Source organism: Sciurus vulgaris (assembly GCF_902686455.1).
Source record: "Sciurus vulgaris genome assembly, chromosome: 3".
Classification (NCBI taxonomy): domain Eukaryota; kingdom Metazoa; phylum Chordata; class Mammalia; order Rodentia; family Sciuridae; genus Sciurus; species Sciurus vulgaris.
The window spans coordinates 57,115,153-57,136,654 of NC_136463.1; the positions used below are offsets into that span (position 1 = coordinate 57,115,153).

Below are 21,502 nucleotides of genomic sequence, written 5' to 3' on the forward strand. Positions count from 1 at the left end.
CTCAGGAATACAGGGTCCCATGGGCCAGCCCTAAAACAAGAGAATCCAGGAATCAAAGAGGGACTCAGGCCCAACCAGCAGTTACCTCAAGACTGTCTTCTCGCTGACCAAGGGAGAAAGCTTGCAGGGCACAGGCAAGAGGAGGAGGGCAGCGAGGAGAAGGAGCCAGAAGTAGCGCCAGCAGCAGGCGGTAGAGCTCACGGCGGCAACAGGAGCTAGTATATGGGGAGCTGCCCAGGACCTCACCCTGCTGTACACCCATGACAAGGGGCAGGACCAGATCATGCAGTCTCTGAAAAAGACACAGAGCACAACTAGAAACTTGGCCAAGACTGCCCAAACCTTCTTCAGGGCCTCCTCCCAGGTTCCAACGGACCCACCTTGGGGGCACCCCCACACACACATGCAAAGAGCAACAGCTCCCACCCCCAGACTCCATGAAGACCAGGCTCCACTAACCCTGTGAGTTTCCTCCTTGATAAGAGGTCCACACATGAGGATGGTCCGGCTGAGGCCTGGCAAAGAGAATGGTATGTGAGAGGCAGGCAACTCACAAGATCAAGACTGAAGGCTTCTGAGCACAAAGTCCAATAGTAGCATCCAGCTGCTACTGTCCACCCTGGGCAAGATATTTCCCTTCCCTCAGTCTGCTTTCTCATGTATAAAATGGGGACCATAAAAGCCCCTCTAGGACATAAGGTTGTTGACAATACAGAAATGAGATAATGTAGGTACACCATTATGAATGTGCATTTAGGTACTTGGACAGTTGGCTCTTGCTTCACATGGGGTGGGAGACAGTGAAATACACAGAACCCAAAGGAAAATCATCCATTAACTGCATAGCACCCAACTACTAACTTCTACTGATAGATCAATGATTGCATTGGAAGCAGGGAAGCTCTACAGGCATCCTGCCCTGTAGGGGAATGTGAGCTCCAAAGGCAGGGATTTCCCCTAAGTGCAAGAATTGTACCTAGTATATGGGGTACAGACACCAAGTATTTAAGTAAATGAAAGGAGAGAACTGAGATCCTGGAAGAGCAAGGTGAACTATCAGAACCCCAGTCTAACAGCAGGACCCAAGATGTCACCTGCAGTCCTCATAGCTATGGCTGCTTCTGCTCCTTCTCCCGGCTATGGCTCCAAGCCATCCCAGAGCCACACAGGTCCAGGGCCTCACCAACCTCTCAGTGCAGCTGCACAGACATCGCTGTTGGCATTGTTCTCTCCTTTCCGGTGGCTGGGTGGGGCCATAGCCTCCCCCACATCCAGCTTTATCTTCTTGGGGGCACTAGGCTTCCCGGTTTGCAAACCCCCATCAGGGCTCCCCCGGGGGCTGCGCAGCTGATGGTAGAGGAAAACACCAATGGTCATGTAGAGGCAAACAGAAAGGCAGGACAGAATCAGGAGACAGTGAAGAGGCACATTTGGACAAAGGGCACAGGAACTGAGGGACAGGAGCTTCATTCTCACTTACCTTAAGGGCATCAGCTGGTGGGGAGATGTCACTGAGTAGATGAGTGAGCAGGGCCTCTCCAGAGGCTCCTCCCTGAAGCATCCCTGCTGAGGCCCCACAAACCTGGACCCACAGCTCTAAGACAGCATATACTTTGGTCCGAATAGTGCTATAGTATGAGCGAAGAGGGCAGGTTATAAATGGAAACTGGATGTGCCAGAGGCCCAGGTCTACCTGCATACCCTCTTCCCTTTATCCCCTCCTGGATGGTCACCTGTAAGGCCTCTCCTGGCCTGGAGAGAGGGTATCCCTACCAATGCTCCAGGCATTGAGGACCTGAGGGAGCAGGCGACTGACCAAGGCCCCAAAGCGCAAAAGCCGGCCTCCACACCTAAGAGCAGAGATTAAATGGTGACCCTCATTTTCAGCACACCCTAGACCCTTCTCCACACCCAGCTAAATCCCACTCACGCAAGGATTAGCGCAGAGAGCAAGTCCAAGGCTTCAAGGTGGATAGAGGGCAGTAGCAGCAATCTCAGGGGACCATCTCCAAGCAAGCTCTGAAGAAAAAAAAACAGCAAACATAAGGAGTAGGAAAAGAACGTGAGAGTCACAGAAAAGACAGAAACAGAGACAGAGCAGAAGAGTGTGACTTTATACATATGTACAAATAACAAGGAATCTACTCCTTGGCCGCAGCTCACCCAAAACCAAACTCCCATCCTCTAAACAGATCCTGGAATGGGGTGTAATGGGAGGATGGCTGAACTTCTCAGCAATGATGCAGTTGATCCCCAAAGTCACTCTCCCATAAGGGGGCACCGGCTATATGAGAAAATCCACTCTGACATTGGCACTTGTGTCAAGGAAGCACAGTGAGTTATGGTATTTGGATAGAAGTAGGAGCCATCTGGGACAACTTCAGGGATGATTCTGTTTGGGGAGCTTCAGGTCATAGTGCTTTCCCAAGGTCCTGAACAAGGGCAGTGTATAAAGAACAAAGTCCACTCACAATATTCTTGCCACTGACACTGAGGGTTCGGCAGATGAGATCCAGGACTTCCTGCACAGGTACAGATACAGGAGCTCCAAATTCAGAGCTAAAGAGAATAAGAGCAGGGAGACTCTCAGAGAGGCTCTCCAGGATGGCTCCACACCCACCTCAATCTCTTTCTCCATGCTGAAGTTAACATTCCCCACCTCAACTCCTCCTGCTCCAGGATCCTGCTCCCTCCAACACCAACACACCTGAGCATAAGCCCCAGACAGCGGGCCAGTCCCGAAAACCTCTGCCGAAGGCGCAGGAGGACATGGGCATCACCATCTTCTGAGTGGGAAAGCAGTGTCTCCACTCCAGGGCCTTCATTCTGGACAGGAGCTGAACAGCAAAACAACCATCCTATTTATATACTATCTCCTTTCCATTTCTTCCTTTTTTTTTACCCCCCCCCCCCCCCCCCGGTGGCACATGACTACCTATGTTCATCCATTTTGCCTAGTAACCAACTGCCCCACCTCTCTGGACCTCCCTCCTGTTCCCTCCAGATGTCCCTACAACAGGGCTCCCCAGTCCCTGTTGAAAATCAGCCCTGGTCCCTACCCGTTTCTGCGCCTTCATATAGGGCCCCCAACAGGCTGTGCAGTGAGGCCAGCAGGCTGTGCAACTCCTGCTCCCAGCTCTCAGTGTGCTTCAGGCCCTGGGAAAAGCCAGCCCCTAAAGAAGGCAACCTGGAGTAACACTCACAGGCCAGCTGCAAGAGGAAGGGCAGAAAGTTGGTCAGATGGAAACTAGCTCAGCTGTGGCACCTCCAGCCCTCTAAAACCCAAGAGCTGGAAATCAAAGGAAGCTCAAGGGACAGTCAGGTTTTTGGGCCCAGTTGGACAGAGGAGAACCGAAGTCAAGACTAGTGTTGTTAACCATGGGGAAGCGGAAACATTCCAAAAGCTGTAAGAGAAAAGCTAACAATGAACCATAAGAGGCTCAGATCCCTGGGCTCTGCACCTGTCTTCCCGCCCTTTACCTGCTGGAGCTGAGGGCTCAAGGCATCCACTCGAGATAGGAAAAACGAGGCCAACTTGCCCTGGAAGGGAAAAGAAGGGAAGAGGCTTCGAGGTAGGTCCAAGAGTCAGAAACACACACCCACCCATTTCAAGGGGCAGACTCTCTACCCAGTCTTTCTTTTCCGCAGACACAGGAAGCACATCGCCTTCACAGGGCAGCCACACCTGGTACCATACATGCTTTCAGGTAGAAAGACACCCTGCAATGTCAGATCTGCCCCTTAGCCTCCTGTCTGAGGGGAAAAGAACCTGGGCCCTGCCCCACACACTACTGGACTTCCTTCAGCCAGTTTTCACAAAATTACAATCATCTGCCCCAAGACAAAAAGAGCTCGGAGAAACAATCTCTACATTCAACTCTACCAACTCAGACATAGAAGCAAGAGCCCAAGCTGGGAATCGAGGTACTATCCAGAAGTTATGAGGGCAAGAACAGGCCAGTGGAGCAGAAAGAAGGCAGCAAATCTGAGCAGCAACCTATCATCAGCAAACATCATCTCTGCTTGCTATGAGAAGAGTCTGGCGCAGGAGTATTTAATCTGAGGGCCCAAATTTATTTGGAAGTAGCATCAAAGAGGATTTGAACATGGAAGGTGAAAAAATTACATCATTATCTTCACTAACTATAAGTGAAATATAGTGTTTCCATCAATTGGGATTGCAGGCAAATAGCAGTGTCAGTAGTACCTATGACTGTCACCAACAGAACCTATTTAGTTTCATTTCATATTATAATGGTAACGTATCTTCAACTATCATTCACATGCATCACAAATTTGAAATTACAGTAGCTAGAAGACCTGCTTCTAGATCTGTAAGGAATTCTTATAATTTTATATTGCCTTAGCATCCTTTGTGAATATAAACTGGACTTTCTTACACTAGATGCAGGGCTCAGTCATCCCAACAGTGTCCAGTTCTTCACCTTCTCCCAGTTGCTCAATGTGAGTGATCCAGGTATGTGTCTTGTTCTCCTGGTAGCCAGTCCCCCAGTTGCAGCCTACGGGAATCAAGGCCCTGCTGACCCTCACATCATGCATGGGCTGGGCAGATATGCCACAGTGACTACTTCACTGTTACTTCCCAGAACTCATGCTTGATTGCTTTAAACCCATCAATTAGAACTCCCAAGGGAAACCTGTTTGGCTAACGCCCTGGAATCAAAATATAAGTGTTGGCTCATGGGTGGGTGATGTGTATGTGTATGTGTTTTGATCTGTGTCATGTTCCCTAACGTCTTGTGTATGTAGCAGAACCTGTAAGTAATAAAATCTTCATTCCCTCTAGGTCTCCCCTAATCACTAAAGGAAAACTCTCATCTTAAAGAACTTACTTAAAACAAGATCTTACTATTTAACATATTAATAAATTAGCACATACTACTCTGGGGTATCACAATTTTAAAAACTATATTGATAACTACATTTTAAGAGACTGGCTTTCCTTACAATTCAATGCATTTTGTGTAATGAATTTTAAAATGTTACTCTAGTAAAAACACTACATTGTCAGGTGCAGTGGCACATGCCAATAATCCCAGAGACCTCAGAGGTTGAAGCAGTAGGACTGGTAGGTTTGCGGTAACTAAGGCCCAATTTCAAAATAAAAAAATAAAGAGTTGAGGATGTAGCTCAGTGATAAAAGTGCTCCTGGTTTCAATCCCAAGTACCAAACAAACAAATAAACATTACTCTCAGAAAGTGTTCATGGCAAAAAAAAAAAAAAAGATAAGAATAAAACAACCTAGCTCAGGAGCTGGCACATTCACTGTGAAGGGTCAGATAAGCAGCCTTGTGGGCTCACAGCTGCTGTGACTATTCCACTCCACCACAGGCAGCACCTGAACCCTTGGCTGGCAAGTTTCGACTGCATACAGAGCTGCCCTGGGGCTCAACAGGGCTGCTTCCCACACCTCCAAGGTGCTGTGTGCTGCTGTGCCTTTGAGCTTGGCCTCCACTTTCCTCATCCCTCTCTTCCTGGACCTTGCCTCGCCTCCAGTTCAGGGCGTCTTCCATTAAGCCTTCCCTGTCCCTCCTCTCTCCACCTCCAAATTTCCTGCCCTGTGTTTCTCAATCTCAGTTGTGGAAAATAAACTGCCACCTGCAATCAATGAAGAAAAAAAAAAAGAATACAACAACTGAAATACAAAAAAGGAAGGAGATGACATTTCTACTTTCAGAGAGACGTAAGAGTTATTCAGCGAGACAAGTATATGAGAAACAATAACCTTCAGCCAATGCTAGACCGAAAGAGGATCAAGAAGGAATGATGCTGAGGCTAGAAGTAGAACTAAGTAAGGCTTAGGGAAAAGGCCACAATCCAGATCATGAGACCAGAGAGGGAAAAATGCTAAGGAAAGCTACAGAATCACAAGATGCCAAGACAGAAGCAGACTGAGGTCTTAAATTCTGTTTTAGGAAGTACTAACTTTATCCTGGCACCCTATGCACAAAGGTGAACTTCCAGAAGACGAATCAGCCAGGCACAAGGTCCAGCACTAGGGAGGACACTAAGAAGAGAAGCCTCTGCCAGTGTGTGGTTCAGAAACCAAGTACCCAAGGACTCCCTATCTACCTATCTACCTATCTACCTATGGCAGGAGCCACATTTAGTTTCCAACATTACACGTCAAGATTCTCACTAAACATGCGACTGTTACAGCTAATCCCAGGTAGGGGAGGATCCAGGACCATTTCCCTTAGGATTTGGAGAGCACTTGTATGTCTTAAATGGTACCCAAGGTCTTCTTCTGATTCAGTAGCTTCTCCACGGAGAATAGGTCTTCAAGAAATCAAGAAATACCAAAGCCTCAACTCATAATGGCACTTGGTCTTTTTGGCCAACCTCTGCTCATGCTTTTTCTGAGACTGGTTCAAAAAGTTGAACTGAGGCCAACAGAATTCTGCTTGTGTGTCTGCAACAAAGCAGAGGACAATATAGTGACATGGCTCCAACCACAAGGGTCTGCCCTGGTTGACCCATAAAGCAAGTCAAAGTTGTTTCAAGCTCACTTGAAACTTTCACTTGCATATAACACACACAGGGTCCTGGGTATCTCACAAGGCTAGGGGGTTTGTCTCCCCTCTCATTCCAGTAACTATTAATCAACGTGGCAAGGAGGAGGGAGTGAGGTAAAGCCTAAGTGGACACTGACTTCAGGAACTCAGAATGTTTCAGATACTTCATTTGGGAGGAATAACCCTGAGATGGGAGATTGCGACTGCCCTGAGAGCAGCTCGGGGACAAGACAAAAAAGTAGATAAAATATTTCAAAATAGCAACTACCAGTTTCCTAAGTACTGGTGTGCAAGATTTCACAAGTACAGACTGCCCCTAATGCCTTTGCACAAACAGATTCTTATTCGAGATGTTGGCAACAAAGTCAAAATTCTCAACAGAGGGATGTTTTCCAGATGACGCTATTCTTAGAGAAATAAAGGCAGACATATCCTGCAACCATATATGAACACTTTGTTGTTTGGTTTGGAAAGAATATACAAAACACAGGCCATAACTCTAAAAACTACACTGTCTAAAAAAGGCTATGAATTACAGGTGACTTCTCCCAACTACTCATATTGAAAACTTAAGGGGCAAGCACAGAGGAACCACTTAACAATCTAATCTCTATGACTATTCAAATTTCCACTCAGCAGGTAACACTCAATTCCCATTCTGCTTTCACATGGGGATGCAAGTAAATGTAAATACCAAAGAAAACTGAATCAAAACAGACATTTGTAGTACAATCTCACAAACTCTAAGTCAGGGACAAAATGCTAACCTGTGCAATTTGAGAACTTACAGAACATTTTGCAAGACAGAAAGTTAGTAAAATGGTAGTAAATAATTCTTTAGTAGCTGTTGGTAAAATCCATGAGTTACTCCAAATACTTTGTTTCTTTACCAAAATCCTGTCCTGCCCACCCAAAGTTTCTATTAAGAGCATTCATAAAAAACAAAGAATCATTAAGGATATGACCCTATGCTCACTGAGAAACAGCATCTGCTTCAGGACTTTTCAGATACTGCAAGTAACCAGTTACAGAGCTCTCCCCAGTTAGCCAGGGAGAACACATTTCAAGAACCCCAACAAATGCCTGAAACCACAGATAGTTGAAACCCTACATACTATGCTTTTTCCTACATATACAAACCTATTGCAAAGTGTGAAGTGGACACAGTAACAGAATAACAACTAATAATAAAATGGAAGAATTTTAACAATATACTGTAATACAAGTACTAAGAATGCACATTCTTGGGCTGGGGTTGTAGCTCAGTGGCAGAGCATTTGCCATGTGAGGCACTGGGTTCAATTCTCAGCACCACATGTAAATAAATAAAATAAAAGTTATTGACAACAAAAAAAATCAAAAAAAAAGAATGCGCACTCTGACATATGCTCTTGCTCTTGATACCTTCCTTAATAGCCATCTCAGCTATCAGACTATTTCAGCATCACAATGCTTGTGTCCAAATAACTCTTATTTTACTTTATCATAGCCCCATAGAGCAAGAGAAGTGTTACCAGCAATTCAGACATGCCAAAGAGAGCAATAAAGTTTTTCCTTAAGTAAAAAGTGACAGTACTCCACTTAAGAGGAAAAAGGAAAGTACACTGAGGTTGCTAAGATCTATAGGATGAATAAATCTTCTGTGTGAAACTGGAAAGATAAAGTCATGCTCGTTTTGCTCCCAGCATGAGGCCAATTACCACTAACTGTATCAGTTATATATATATAATAAGAGAAAACATTTGACCTACAAGGCAACACCTACTGGTTTTTAGGTATAGCTCACACCCAATTACACAGCAAACAACAGATGTGCCAATTACAAATGACCTTTAACAGTTACACTGCTTTAGTAGAATTTGTAAACCATTCATATTTGTTACAGCAGCTCCTTAAAATAAAACTAATTCTTCCCCTGGACTCTTTCCTCATTTTCCCCATTTCTGACCTGTAAGACCCTGGTGTACAGTCACTTTGTATGGATCATAACAACTGGGGTGGGGTGGGATGACAGGAATATAAAAAGAAACAAACACTGGGAGAGTTGCCCTAGGAAAGCGTTAGGTTAAGAAGGCTTCCTAAAGGAAGATACAAGAACTTCAGAAACAAGAATGGTAGAAAAATGGGCAAGGCATTCTAGAGACTCAGAGAAACCAGAGCAGAAAAAGAAATGAGACAGGAAACGATGATACATGTCTCTAATTCTAGCTGCTTAGGAGCTGAGGCAGGAGGATTGCATGTTCAAGGCCAGCATGGGCAATTTAGGGAGATACTGCCTCAAAATAAAAAGGGCTAGGGATATTATCTCAGTGGTAGAGCAACCCTGGATTTAATCCCCAGTATAGGAAGGAAGGAAGGAGAGAAGGAGGAAAGGGAGGGAAGAGAGAAGGAGGGAAGGAAGAGTGGTTGGTTGTTGTAGGAAAGAGTCCATGGGGTAGAGCCTGGGTCTTGGCATCAGACAAATAAAGGTACTGAACCCTGCTGACCTTACACCAGTTGCTTAATTCCAATTTCTTTATCTATAAAGATTAAGTAAGTACTCCAAGGTAACATCATTATAGTTGTTGAGATAGGTGCTTAGAAATCTCAGAAATGGGATCTGAGGTTAAGAGTGTTACTAAAGTTCATGTTGGTGGGGAGAAGTTTCCATGAACACTTACTTTGAGAGAACCACAAGCCCGAGGGAAGTAGGTCATGCAAGCCTTCATTCCTTCCAATGCTGATTGCTCACACTGTGGGAAAAACAGAAAGTCAGGAAGAAGGAACAGGTCAAAAGCCCAATGGCCTTACACTACATTCTACTACCCCAGAAGGTCCTTTCTCCATATACTCACTTTTTTCTTGCTCCTCCCTCATCCCACTTCTTCAATTCTATTCCTTAATTACTTCTAATCACATTCTTTAATCCAAACAGTGTAAATAAGGGCAAACACTCCTGGGGTAAAGCAATGGAGGACTGAGGAAGTGTCTCACCTCTGGTCTGAGGCCCAGGAGGGAAGTCAAAAGTCCAGGAAGGTGGTTGATGGAGATGTCCCGGAACAGTGTAGGAAGTTGGGATGCATACCGGAGCAGGTCCCTCAGGACAGCCACAGCCAATTCCATGGTGGGTGGAGGGTCCTGGGACTAAGAGTAACAATACCCATGCTGCGAACCTCACCTCCACTGTCACCAACAGGAGGAGGGGTAGGAAGTTTAATAATATGGGGTTTTTGAGAAACATCATAGTTAGTGTCAATAGTAATATCAAATCTACTATCTGTAGGAAAATAGGGCCACAGAGAATATACAGGACCCGAAAAGAACACATTAGTCTTCAGAAAGGACTTGTGCTTAATATTTTAATATTAAAGGTATCTGGAATCCCAGGAATATCTGTTGGGAAGGGGAAAAGGTAAGAAAGCCACACCCTCAAGATGTAATTCACTCAAAGATCTCGAGTTGTTTGATCTAGGTGTGGTGGTGCATGCCTGTAATCCCAGCAACTTGGGGGGCTGAGGCAGGAGGACCACAAGTTAGAGACCAACCTTAGCAACTTAGCAAGACCCTGTCTCAAAATTTAAAAAAGGCTAGGGATGTGGCTCAGTGGTAAAGTCCCTCTGGGTTCAGTACCCAGTACCAAAAAAAAAGAGTTGTTTGAATCTCCCACACTATATTTCTCTGCTGGGAAAGGAGAAGAGTACTTTTCACTGTGAAAAATAAGTCTCAGCCAAATAATAAGCCTCATCTCTCCAAATTTGCTTTTGGCTTATTCAAGTATACCCTGGAACTGATAAAAACAGAACTATTTGGGTTTAGAAAGAAAACACTATTTAAAGACAAAGCATTTGACACATATCTCCTTCTACACCAGAACAAACCATGAGACAACAAAAGAAATAAGAATACTTTTTAAGAAAGCAAGATGAGGTGGGCCTACCAACCACAAACAGGTCCTCAACACTGTTCAGCAATCCTACTGCATTGGATAATTTTCTCTGCTACTCAAACCTTCTCCTTAAACTTCCAAACCCAAATTCTCCCACCATTGCCACCTCCAGATGGTCTTGCCTATCTTAGAAAACTAAAGCCCAAAGATGGTAATCACCTTAGCTTCCTGCTCCCAAACCTGTAAACCTTACCATCCTCCTCCCCTGCTAGAGCAAGTCTGCCTCCTCCTATCCAAGAACAAACTCTCATACCATGCTTTAAATACTATCCCCTCCCTTCTTCTCAAAACTTTACATATCAACCAGTTCTCTCTTCTGTCCTTCAAATGGATTCTTCCCACTGATATTTATACATGCTCAAGTCACCCATCTCTAAAACTCCTCAAGCTGGGTACAGTATCACACACCCATAATCCCTGACTCAGGAGGCTGAGATGGAAGGATCACAGATCACAAGGCTAGCTTCAGAAATTTAGAAAGGCCCTCAGCAACTTATCAAGACCCTCAGCAACTCTGTGAGATCCTGACTCAAAGATGAAAGGAGAAAGGACTGGGGATATACCTCAGTGGTAGAGTGTCCCAGGGTTCCATTCTCAGTACAAAATTAAAACTGCGTGCACGCGCGCACACACACACACACACACAATTTTTCCTTGAGCCCATCTAGTGCTCCATTTGCCAAATTCTATTAACTGCCCAATTTCTCTCCATTATCATTAGACTTAAAGTCTTGAAAGGCTCACCTATTTTCCCTACTTCCATTCCCCTTCTCCCACTTATTTTCATTCCAAGCTAGCCTGGCTTCAGTGTCTACAGTTTCACCAAAAACACTTTCATAATAGTCTTACAACCTTTGATTTACTAATATGATAAGCAATTCTAGGTCCACATCTTGTTCTACCTCACAGGAGTATTAACAGAAATGACTCTTGCCCCTTCCCTCAAGAGTCCTTCCCTTGGAATCCAGCAAACCCACAATCCTGCTTGCTACTCTCTCTTCTGTTGGATTTCATCCAACCTACCACCCTAGTTATCTCCTTTCTGCTGCTGTCTTGGTCTTGGTCTCCTTTGTTAAGCTCATTCTCCTCTATCTGACTATTACTTGTAGCGTGCCTTAAAACTCAGTTGGCACAAGGACTCATCTTGAATATCTCATCCGCAGTGTCAACTGCCATCTAAATGCTGAATACTACTTCCCTTGTAAAAGATACCAACTAGCTTGGTGTGGTGGTGCATGCCTGTAATCCCAGTGGCTAAAGAAGCTGATGCAGAAGGATTGCAAGTCCAAAGCCAGCCTCAGCAACTCAGCAAGGCCTAAGCAAGACCCTGTTGTCTCAAAATAAAATATAAAAAAGGGCTAGGGATGTGGCTCAGCAGTTAAGCGCCTCTGGGTTCAATCCCTGGTACCAAAAAAAAAACCCAAAAAGAATACCAACTAAAGCCCCAACCCTCTGAACCCTCAAGTTTGCATGGAGACACCTAGCCACTTCCAGTCATGCCAGATCAGGAGGATACTCATGAGGATGGTTATGAAAAAGGCTTCTATATAACACCCAAGGCCACATCTGTGGTGTTTTCTCCCATCCCTTCTGAACCTGGCTGTCTTCCAAAGTTCTCAAGTCCATGAGTCATTCTGGGCAAGTCTTCTCCCTGATGCTAATCAATCACCAGACCTCCCCATAATGCCTCTGTATCTCTCTATATATCTACTTCTGGTCAATTCTACTGCCACCACCCTCATTCAAGCTACTGTAAATGTTCTAGATTACTTTAGTAGTCTTCCACATGGTCCTGCTATTTTCATTCTTCTCCTTTCTCGACATAGCAAGCCAGGGTGCTATTTCTAAATAAAAATGTGACCACCACCATTACCATCTCCTTACCTGCACTGTTATGATTTTAATGTATTCCCCAAAAGTCATGTGCTGGAAACTTCTCAAAACAATATGGAAAAAAAAAGATCTTTCAGGGGTGATTAAGGGGAGATCCAAGATGGCAGATTAGAGGGAGGCTGTGTTCCTTGTCACTCTGTAACTCTGGTTTCAAGCAGAGGATATCTGTTTCTCAATGAGGCAGTTTTTGCTGCTTATCTATCCCCTGCTGTTTACCCCATTTGTCTGCTGTGATCATCTGCAGTCTGCCAGCACATCGACGCCTTTTTTGAGTGCAGACTGCTCAATGTCAGGAGCCTATCATCTGCCATTTTCCTGCCTCTTGCCTGTCCATCGCCTGCCTTACACCTATCTATCACCCAATGCACAAGGTTCACCTCCCAATCCTCCGACAACAGTCAGCAAACTGATCGCTGACCACCAGTGGAGCGCCAGCTGCCTGCTGTTGCCTGGAAGTTCTCTGTCACAGTACCTGCAGGTTTGATTACACATGGCTGCCGCCATTTTGAGACAACAGCCAGGCCCCAATGGACCCCTGGCCAGACTGACTGAGCCCCCTCTCCAGGATACCTCAGCCTGACCAATCACTCCCTGCCTCTGGGGCCCTTACATCAACTGACTATTCCCTGCCGCCAGGACCCCCAGACCAACTGACTGCGTCCTATCACCGGGACCCCAGACCAAATGATTGCACCCGCCCTCCAGGATCCCACAACCACACCAAACACACCCGACCTCCAGGACCCCTGCCAGACCAACTGCATCCTGCCTCCAGGACCTCCAGCTGACCATGTCCACCCCTGAGCTGAAGCGCCCCATTTTCCAACACATTTCAAAGCCAGAGAGGCCATCTTGGATAATCCTAGAAGCCGCAGCTCCAATCTTCAGGTGGGGCAGATCCCATCCTGAGACACCTGCTGGAGGCTTGAAGCTCATTGTCAGGAGGTTTCATTACTATACAACTCTTATAGTGTAGATTTTCTTTTTTCTCCTTATTGAAAAATTTTAAGTTTTTATTTCTTTACTTTTCTTGCTCTCTTTTCCTTCTGTTTACCTATTCCCTCAGAGTCTCTTTCTCCCTTTATTGATTTCTTTTGATTACACTCTCACCCTTTCTATCATCTAGAACTTCTGTATATTCTTTTCTTATCCCATTAACAGCCACACTCTACATTCCTCTGCATCCTCTTTGTCCTCCATTAGAAACTGCAGACCTTATTGCAAATCTGTTTCTTTTACTGAAGATAATATTTGAACTCATTCTGTTTATTATGACAATATTGTTATTGTCCTCATAGGGGCTTTTTGGTCTAGGATTGCATAGTGTTATTGTCCTCATAGGGACTATTTGGTCTAGGATTGCATAGTGTCTGAATTGGGCACTGCTAATATTGATCTGCCCTTAAAGAAAAGGTCTGGAAACCTATAGGGCCACTATAAGCCTATACGGGGAAATCTGCAATACCCCAGATCTGCACTGATAGCGGGGAAGATACACAAACAACAAGAAAAAACAAGGGAAGAAAATGATCCAAACAAATCTAGATTCTATATTAATAGAATCCAATGACAGTATGTTAGAAGAAATATCAGAAAAGGACTTCAGATTATATATCATTAAGACGATTTGCGAAAAAAAGGATGAGATAAGAGAGCAAATGCAGGCAATGAATGATAATACCAATAAGCCGAAAGAGCACCTGCAGGAAGCAAAAGATCATTTCAACAAAGAGATAGAGATTCTCAAAAAAAACCAAACGGAAATCCTTGAAATGAAGGAAACAATAAACCAAATAAAAAACTCAATGGAAAGCATCACCAAAAGACTGGACCACTTGGAAGACAGAAACTCAGATAATGAAGACAAAATATTTAATCTTGAAAACAAAGTTGCCCAAAGAGAGAAGACAGTAAGAAATCATGAACAGAATCTCCAAGAACTATGGGACATCATGAAAAGACCAAATTTAAGAATTATTGGGATTGAGGAAGGCACAGAGATACAAACCAAAGGAATGAACAATCTATTCAATGAAATAATATCAGAAAATTTCCCAAACCTGAAGAATGAAGTGGAAAATCAAATACAAGAGGCTTACAGAACACCAAATGCACAGAATCACAACAGATCCACACCAAGGCACATTATAATGAAAATGCCTAACATTCAAAATAAAGATAGGATTTTGAAGGCCGCGAGAGAAAAGCATCAGATTACATATAGAGGGAAACCAATAAAGATAGCAGCAGACTTCTCAACCCAGACTCTAAAAGCTAGAAAGGCCTGGACCAACATATTTCAAGCTCTGAAAGAACATGATTGCCAACCAAGAATCCTATACCCAGCAAAACTAACCTTCAGATTTGAAGATGAAATAAAATCCTTCCATGATAAACAAAAGTTAAAAGAATTTACAAATAGAAACCCTGTGCTATAGAATGTTCTCAACAAAATATTCCATGAGGAGGAAATGAAAAACAACAATGTAGGTAAGCAAAGGGAGGAACTACCTTAGAGAAAAACCACACAAACAAGAAACCAAGCCAAATTAAAAACCAAAAATAAGCCCAAATGACTGGGAATACAAATCATATCTCAATAATAACCCTGAACGTTAATGGCCTAAACTCATCAATCAAAAGACATAGACTGGCAGAATGGATTAAGAAGAAAGACCCAACAATATGCTACTTACAAGAGACTCATCTCATAGAAAAAGACATCCACAGACTGACTATGCTACCTGCAAGAGACTCATCTCATAGAAAAAGACATCCACAGACTAAACGTGAAAGGATGGGAAAAAACCTACCACATACATGGACTCAGTAAATAAGTGGGGGTTTCCATCCTTATATCAGATAAAGTGGACTTCAAGCCAAAGTCAGTCAGAAGGGATAAAGAAGGATATTTCATACTGCTTAAGGGAACCATAAATCAGGAAGACATAACGATAGTAAATATTTATGCCCCAAACAACGGTGCATCCCTGTACATCAAACAAATTCTTCTCTATTTCAGGAATCACATAGACCACAACACAATAATTCTGGGTAACTTTAACGCACCGCTGTCACCACTAGATAGGTCTTCCAAACAAAATCCAACCAAAGAAACCATAGAACTCAATAACACAATCAATAACCTAGACTTAATAGACATATATAGAATATTCCGCCCATCAACCAGCAGATTCGCTTTCTTCTCAGCAGCACATGGAACCTTCTCAAAAAAAGACCATATGTTATACCACAAAGCAGCCCTTAGAAAATACAAAAAAACAGAGATACTGCCTTGTGTTCTATCAGATCATAATGGACTGAGAGTAGAAATCAATGACAAAAGAAAAAACAAATTACTCCAACACCTGGAGACTAAATATTATGCTGTTGAATGAAACATGGATAACAGAAAACATCAGGGAGGAGATAAATTCTTAGAGGTCAATGAGAACTATGATACAACATATCAAAATCTCTGGGACACTATGAAAGCAGTACTAAGAGGAAAATTCATTGCATGGAGCACATTCCAGAAAAGAATGAAAAGTCAACAACTAAATGACCTAACATTACAGCTCAAAGCCCTAGAAAAAGAAGAACAGAATGATAGCAAAAGTAGTAGACGACAGGCAATAATTAAAATCAGAGCTGAAATCAATGAAATTGAAACAAAAGAAACTATTCAAAAAATTGACAAAACAAAAAGTTGGTTCTTTGAGAAAGTAAACAAAATAGACAAACCCTTAGCCACACTAACAAAGAGAAGGAGAGAGAAAAATCAAATTACTAAAACTCGTGATGAAAAAGGAAATATCATGACAGACACCACTGAGATACATAACATTATAAGAAGCTACTTTGAAAATCTGTATTCCAACAAAACAGAAACTATGGAAGACACTGACAAATTTCTAGAGACATATGCTCCTCCCAAATTGAACCAGGAGGACATACACAATTTAAACAGATCAATATCAAGCAATGAAATAGAAGAAGCCATTAAAAACCTACCATCCAAGGGGTGATTAAGTTGTGAGGGTAAAATGGGTTACTGTCACCACAGGATTAGTATAAAAGCAAGTTCAGGACATGCACACTCATGCCCCACCACTCCACACCTAACCCCCAACCTCCCATGTGATGCTGCTGCCCACCATGTTATGATGCCCTCACTAGATGCCGCCTCTCAATCTTGCACTTTCCAACTTCCAGAACTGTAATCTAGATAAATCTCAGTCTGCAGTATTTTGTTATTTTGACTGTTAGTATTGAGTATACTAAGATACCTACTTAAAATCTTGGATGAATTCCCATGGTTCTCAGAATAAAAATCAAAATCCTTAACATGGCCACCAAGGCCATACATGGCTTGGTTACAATCTACCTTCCCAGTTGTGCCTAATCAACTCCAGCCACACCAGCATGCTTTTAATTCTTCAAATGGCAAGTTCCTCTTCTGCAGGGTTTATGTACTCTTAGAACATTTTTCAGCCCAATTAACTACTACTGATCAGTTCAGGAAAGCCCTCTCTAAACCTCTGACCCCAATCTCTGCCTCCACAGTTGGGGTCAGACTCCCTTGTTATATGAGAACTAGTCTCTGCCTCCATAGTACCTAACTCAATTTATCACTTCACATTCATTTATATCATCATTCAGTTAAAGTGTCTTCTGTTAGAATGGAAGCAGCAAACTAGGGTCTGTGGGTGTGTTTCTGCATGGCCCACAAGCTAAAAATGGTTTTCACATTTTTTAAAGTAATAGAAAACAAACAATATGCAACAGAAACATGTGGTTCGCAAGCCCAAAACATTTACTATCTGCGAACACTTACTTCATAAAGAAAACTTTCAAACCTCTATGCTAGACTCTAGACACCATGAAAGAAGGATTCAAGTACATCTTACCACTGTCTGCCAAGAGCTTAGCACACAGTTTGCTGTATGTGCTCAGAAAATGCTTGTGGAATAACAAATACAGACATCATCAAAGGATGGAAAAAGAGGGGGGAGAAATCAAAACATTATAAGAGGAACAAAGGAAGCCAGAACAGTGGCACACACTTGCAATCCCAGTGGCTAGGGAGGCTGAGGCAAGAGGATCATGAGTTCAAAGCCAGCCTCAACAACTCAGTGAGGCCCTAAGCAACTCAGCAAGTCCTTGTCTCTAAATAAAATATTAAAAATGGGCTGGGGATGTGGCTCAGTGGTTAAACACCCCTGGGTTTAATCTCCAGTACCAAAAAAATAAAAGAGTATACCAAAACACACACCCAGAAAAAGGAACATTAGAGATGTCATTCATTAACGAAAGCTAAGGAGTGAAGTTGTCGAAGGTTACCATGTATGACAGAATTAAAATAAGCCAGCAGATAAAAATATCAAAAGTTTGAAAGAATGTTTCTATTTCAAGTCTAATCTCACTGTTTTCAGGAAATTGCTTCTAATCATTCTGTCTTCAGAGCTAAATGTCCCAGGCACAAAAAACTTCCAAGATCCAGGAGGAGGATAAGATATGGGTAGGAGAGGGTGGTAGGCAGCTGAATACTTACCTGCAACACCTGCTGAATGCTACGAAGCCAGGACACACAGTGCTGTTGGAACATCTCTGTAGGGCTCTCCCCTACCAGCAGGGACAGCAGACACAGGCCCTCAAACCTTACAAACGAGAAGGGTATGACACAAGTGGGTGGGAGCTATTGACTGTATTTTTATTCTCATAAGACTTCACCCCCAGATTCACTGTGCTTTCTACCTCCTGAAATGCCTGGAGGACCTGGAGTGAGGTGGGAGCAGCAAGGAAAGAAGGGAACCCCAGGTAGGGAATAGAACTTGGGAGCTGGAAAGGGTAGATTCAACACAAGAGAGCTCACAAAAAGAATGAAAGTTCCCACCCTCTGGAAATGGAGATTTCTCCACAGGGTGGTAACAATAGATGGACAGATGTATATATAGTCTACTTCCTAAGGGAACAAACCCCTGGAGGGGAGGAGGGAGAAGCCAGGTTTGGTGGTCCACACCTGTAATCCCAGCAACTTGGGCAGGAGGCAGGAGGATTGCAAGGTCAAGGTTAGCCTCAGCAATTTAGCAAAACCCTGTCTCAAAATAAAAAAATCCAAAGGGCTGAGAAACCAGGCATGGTGGTGCATGTCTATAATTTCAACAGCTCGGGAGACTAAGGCAGGAGGATCATGAGTTCAAAGCCCAGTCTCAGCAATTCAGTGATGCCCTAAGCTGTCTCAAAATAAAAAATAAAAAGGGGTTGAGGATATAACTCAGTGGGTTAGCATCCCTGGGTTCAATTCCTAGTTACCAAAAAAAAGGATTAAAAGACTTACCGAGTTTTGATGGAACCCAGACGTGCATTACTGAGACTCACCAATGCTCCAAGGGCTGAAAGGTTCTAGAAGAAAGAAAAAAGAAGTCAAGTAATAGGACGTTAAAGACACAGGCGGGTGCTCTGAAAAGCAATATGGAGATACCTCAGAAAACTTGGAATGGACCCACCATTTGACCCAGTTATCCCACTCCTTGGCTTATACCCAAAGGACTTAAAATCAGCATACTACAGTGATGCAGCCACATCAACATTCATAGCAGCTCAATTCACAATAGCTAGATTGTGGAACCAACCGAGATGCCCTTCAACTGATGAATGGATAAAGAAACTGTGAGACATATACACAATGGAATATTACTCTGCCATAAAGAAGAATAAAATTATGGCATTTGCTGGTAAATGAATGAAGTTGGAAAATATCATGCTCAGTGAAATAGGCCAAGACAAAAAAACCAAAGGCCGGACGTTTTCTCTGATAAGTGGATGACGATACATAAGGAGGGGGGTGGGGTGGCGGTGGGGGAAGAGAAGAATGAAGGAACTTTGGATGTTATAGAGGAAAATAGGTGGGAGGGGGTGGGGGAAGTAAATATAGTAGAATGAGACAGACAGTATTACCCTATGTATATGTACATGAATGGTGTGAATCTACATTGTGTTCAACCATAGAAATGAAAAGTTGTACCCCATTTGTGTACAATGAATCAAAATGCGGTCTGTAAAAATAACAAAAAAAAAATTAAATAAAAAATAAAGACACAGGCGGAATTCTCCAAGCTTTCCCAGCACCTCCAAAGCCTTTCTGAAGTCACAGTTCCTTTGAGGCTAAAAGACCATCCCTCTAGAGGCCTTTAGCTTGTGTTCTCTTCTCCCATGGGTAACACTCATATCAGCCTCTGAGCTCTTCCGCAACTTCTAGCTTGCCTGATCCCTTACCCCACACTGCACCCAACAAATCAGAGCTATCAGAGAAGAGCCCAACTTATCCCTCCATTAGTCTTCAACAATGAGTCAGGTTCACCTCTAATTCCTGGAAAGCACCCAGCATAGAGGCATCCAGAAGTCACAGCTGAATGGACACTGAACTCATTCCCCATCCTTCTACCTTCACACCCAAGCAACCTCCTGTTCCTGGTTTCCATACAGCAGTAAGGAAGACAACATAGACCTACTCAGAGTCCTCCTTCCAAGCCTCCCCGTCTCTAATGCTGTGGAAGCCCATTAACAATGTTTCATCACTGATGCTCCCACAGGCAACCTCTCTACTGTCAGAAGGGTCAGACTCTCCTCATGGCACCTACATCTCCCTAATGGTATGCAACACTTATTCTTTCTGTTTTTCTTGATACTGTGGATTAAACCAAGGGGTGCATTACCACTGAGCTACATCCCCAAATCTTTTTATTTTTTGAGACAGGGTTTCCCTAAATCTCTGGCCTTGAACTTAAATCCTCCTGCCTCCGCCTCCCAAGTTGCTGGAATTATAGGCATGTGCCACCATACCTAGCATCACTCTTCTTTCTGAACACACATCATGCACTGGGTCAGGTGAAGGAACACAGAGCTCAGTAAATGTTTATTCAACATTTACTTGATTTGTGACATTGTCTTCCGTGCTGAATAGCTTACTTTCTCACTGGAGACAGGAAAAGAACTGATGAAGTAAAAACAGGTTGAGCATCCCTAATCTGAATATCCAAAATCCAAAACACTTTGAGTGCTAGCATGACAGGAGTGGAAAATTCCACACCTGACCTCATGTGACAGGTCCAGCTAAAACAGGTACACAGTACCTTATGCTTATGCTTATTTCCCCAAGGGAAAAAGAGGGCTCTCCCAGCCCCCTTCAGCTGTGATTATCTTTTCCACAGCTCAAATATCCCCATACGAGCCCACACACAAGATTGTAAAATGGAAGAGTAGGCCAGACCAGCTCATGACAGGTTCCCCACAATGCCCTGCATGAATTACATGCATTACTAAATGTTTTGTTTTACTGCTTATTCTCTGCTCTCTAATGTTAACGATATTGCTGAAAATTTTTAAAAAGCAGATACCCCTATGGGTACCAGTGATAAGAAAAAAGCATGTGTATTTACTTATAGCACACAGAGCACAGAAGTGATCATAACAACAGTGATTGATGATGTTAATACTGGAGAAAATGTACCTACAGACAACATGGTGAAAATGTGTGAACGGTTTACTAAAGAACTAAAGCAACATGCATTCATAACTGAATATGAAATCATATCTGTTTGTAAAATCACAGATTTCTAAAATAAAAATGTTAATGGGGCAGATGAAAAAATTTTTTAAAAATCAACCAAAAAAATGCCTCCTTATCCCTAGAGGACCCACTTCCTAGTCTTGCAGCCATTTCTGACATTTCTTGACACTTAAAAAAATAAAAGAGGGTACAGTAACCTTTCAATGAAAGGTACATATAGGTGCCATTATTTGCTTATACTGGTATTCAATAACTGATGCAGGAATTTTTTTTGTTTTGTTTTGTTTTGTTTTGTTTTGTTTTTTGGTGGGTGGAGAAGTAACCAGGGATTGAGTTCAGGGGCACTCAACCACTGAGCCACATCCCCAGCCCTATTTTGTATTTTATTTAGAGACAGGATCTCACTGAGTTGCTTAGCACCTCACTTTTGCTGAGGCTGGCTTTGAACACATGATCCTTATGCCTCAGCCTCCTGAGCCACTGGGATTACAAGCATGTGTCACCATGCCAGGTTGATGCAGGGATTTTGATGAGGCTTCTGTGTTGCTTACTTATCCAAATACATCACTGCTTTA

The 21,502-nt window shown here is 43.2% G+C and overlaps 1 protein-coding gene across 2 annotated transcripts in view; it reads right to left on the minus strand.

The window, feature by feature from the left end:
- Positions 1–21,502, minus strand: part of PELP1 (proline, glutamate and leucine rich protein 1) — a 30,301-nt gene that overhangs the window by 1,855 nt on the left and 6,944 nt on the right. For both annotated transcript variants that reach the window (XM_079131190.1, XM_079131189.1), the window contains exons 2-15: positions 18,696–18,760; positions 17,910–18,015; positions 9,511–9,660; positions 9,198–9,269; positions 3,481–3,540; positions 3,060–3,210; positions 2,708–2,837; positions 2,472–2,559; positions 1,931–2,019; positions 1,734–1,850; positions 1,481–1,628; positions 1,188–1,347; positions 460–515; positions 86–292 (exon numbers count right to left, since the gene is read on the minus strand). In XM_079131190.1, coding sequence (XP_078987316.1) covers positions 86–292; positions 460–515; positions 1,188–1,347; positions 1,481–1,628; positions 1,734–1,850; positions 1,931–2,019; positions 2,472–2,559; positions 2,708–2,837; positions 3,060–3,210; positions 3,481–3,540; positions 9,198–9,269; positions 9,511–9,660; positions 17,910–17,963 — 1,482 coding nt within the window. In that variant the 5' untranslated portion in view covers positions 17,964–18,015; positions 18,696–18,760. The remainder of the gene's footprint in view (positions 1–85; positions 293–459; positions 516–1,187; positions 1,348–1,480; positions 1,629–1,733; positions 1,851–1,930; positions 2,020–2,471; positions 2,560–2,707; positions 2,838–3,059; positions 3,211–3,480; positions 3,541–9,197; positions 9,270–9,510; positions 9,661–17,909; positions 18,016–18,695; positions 18,761–21,502) is intronic.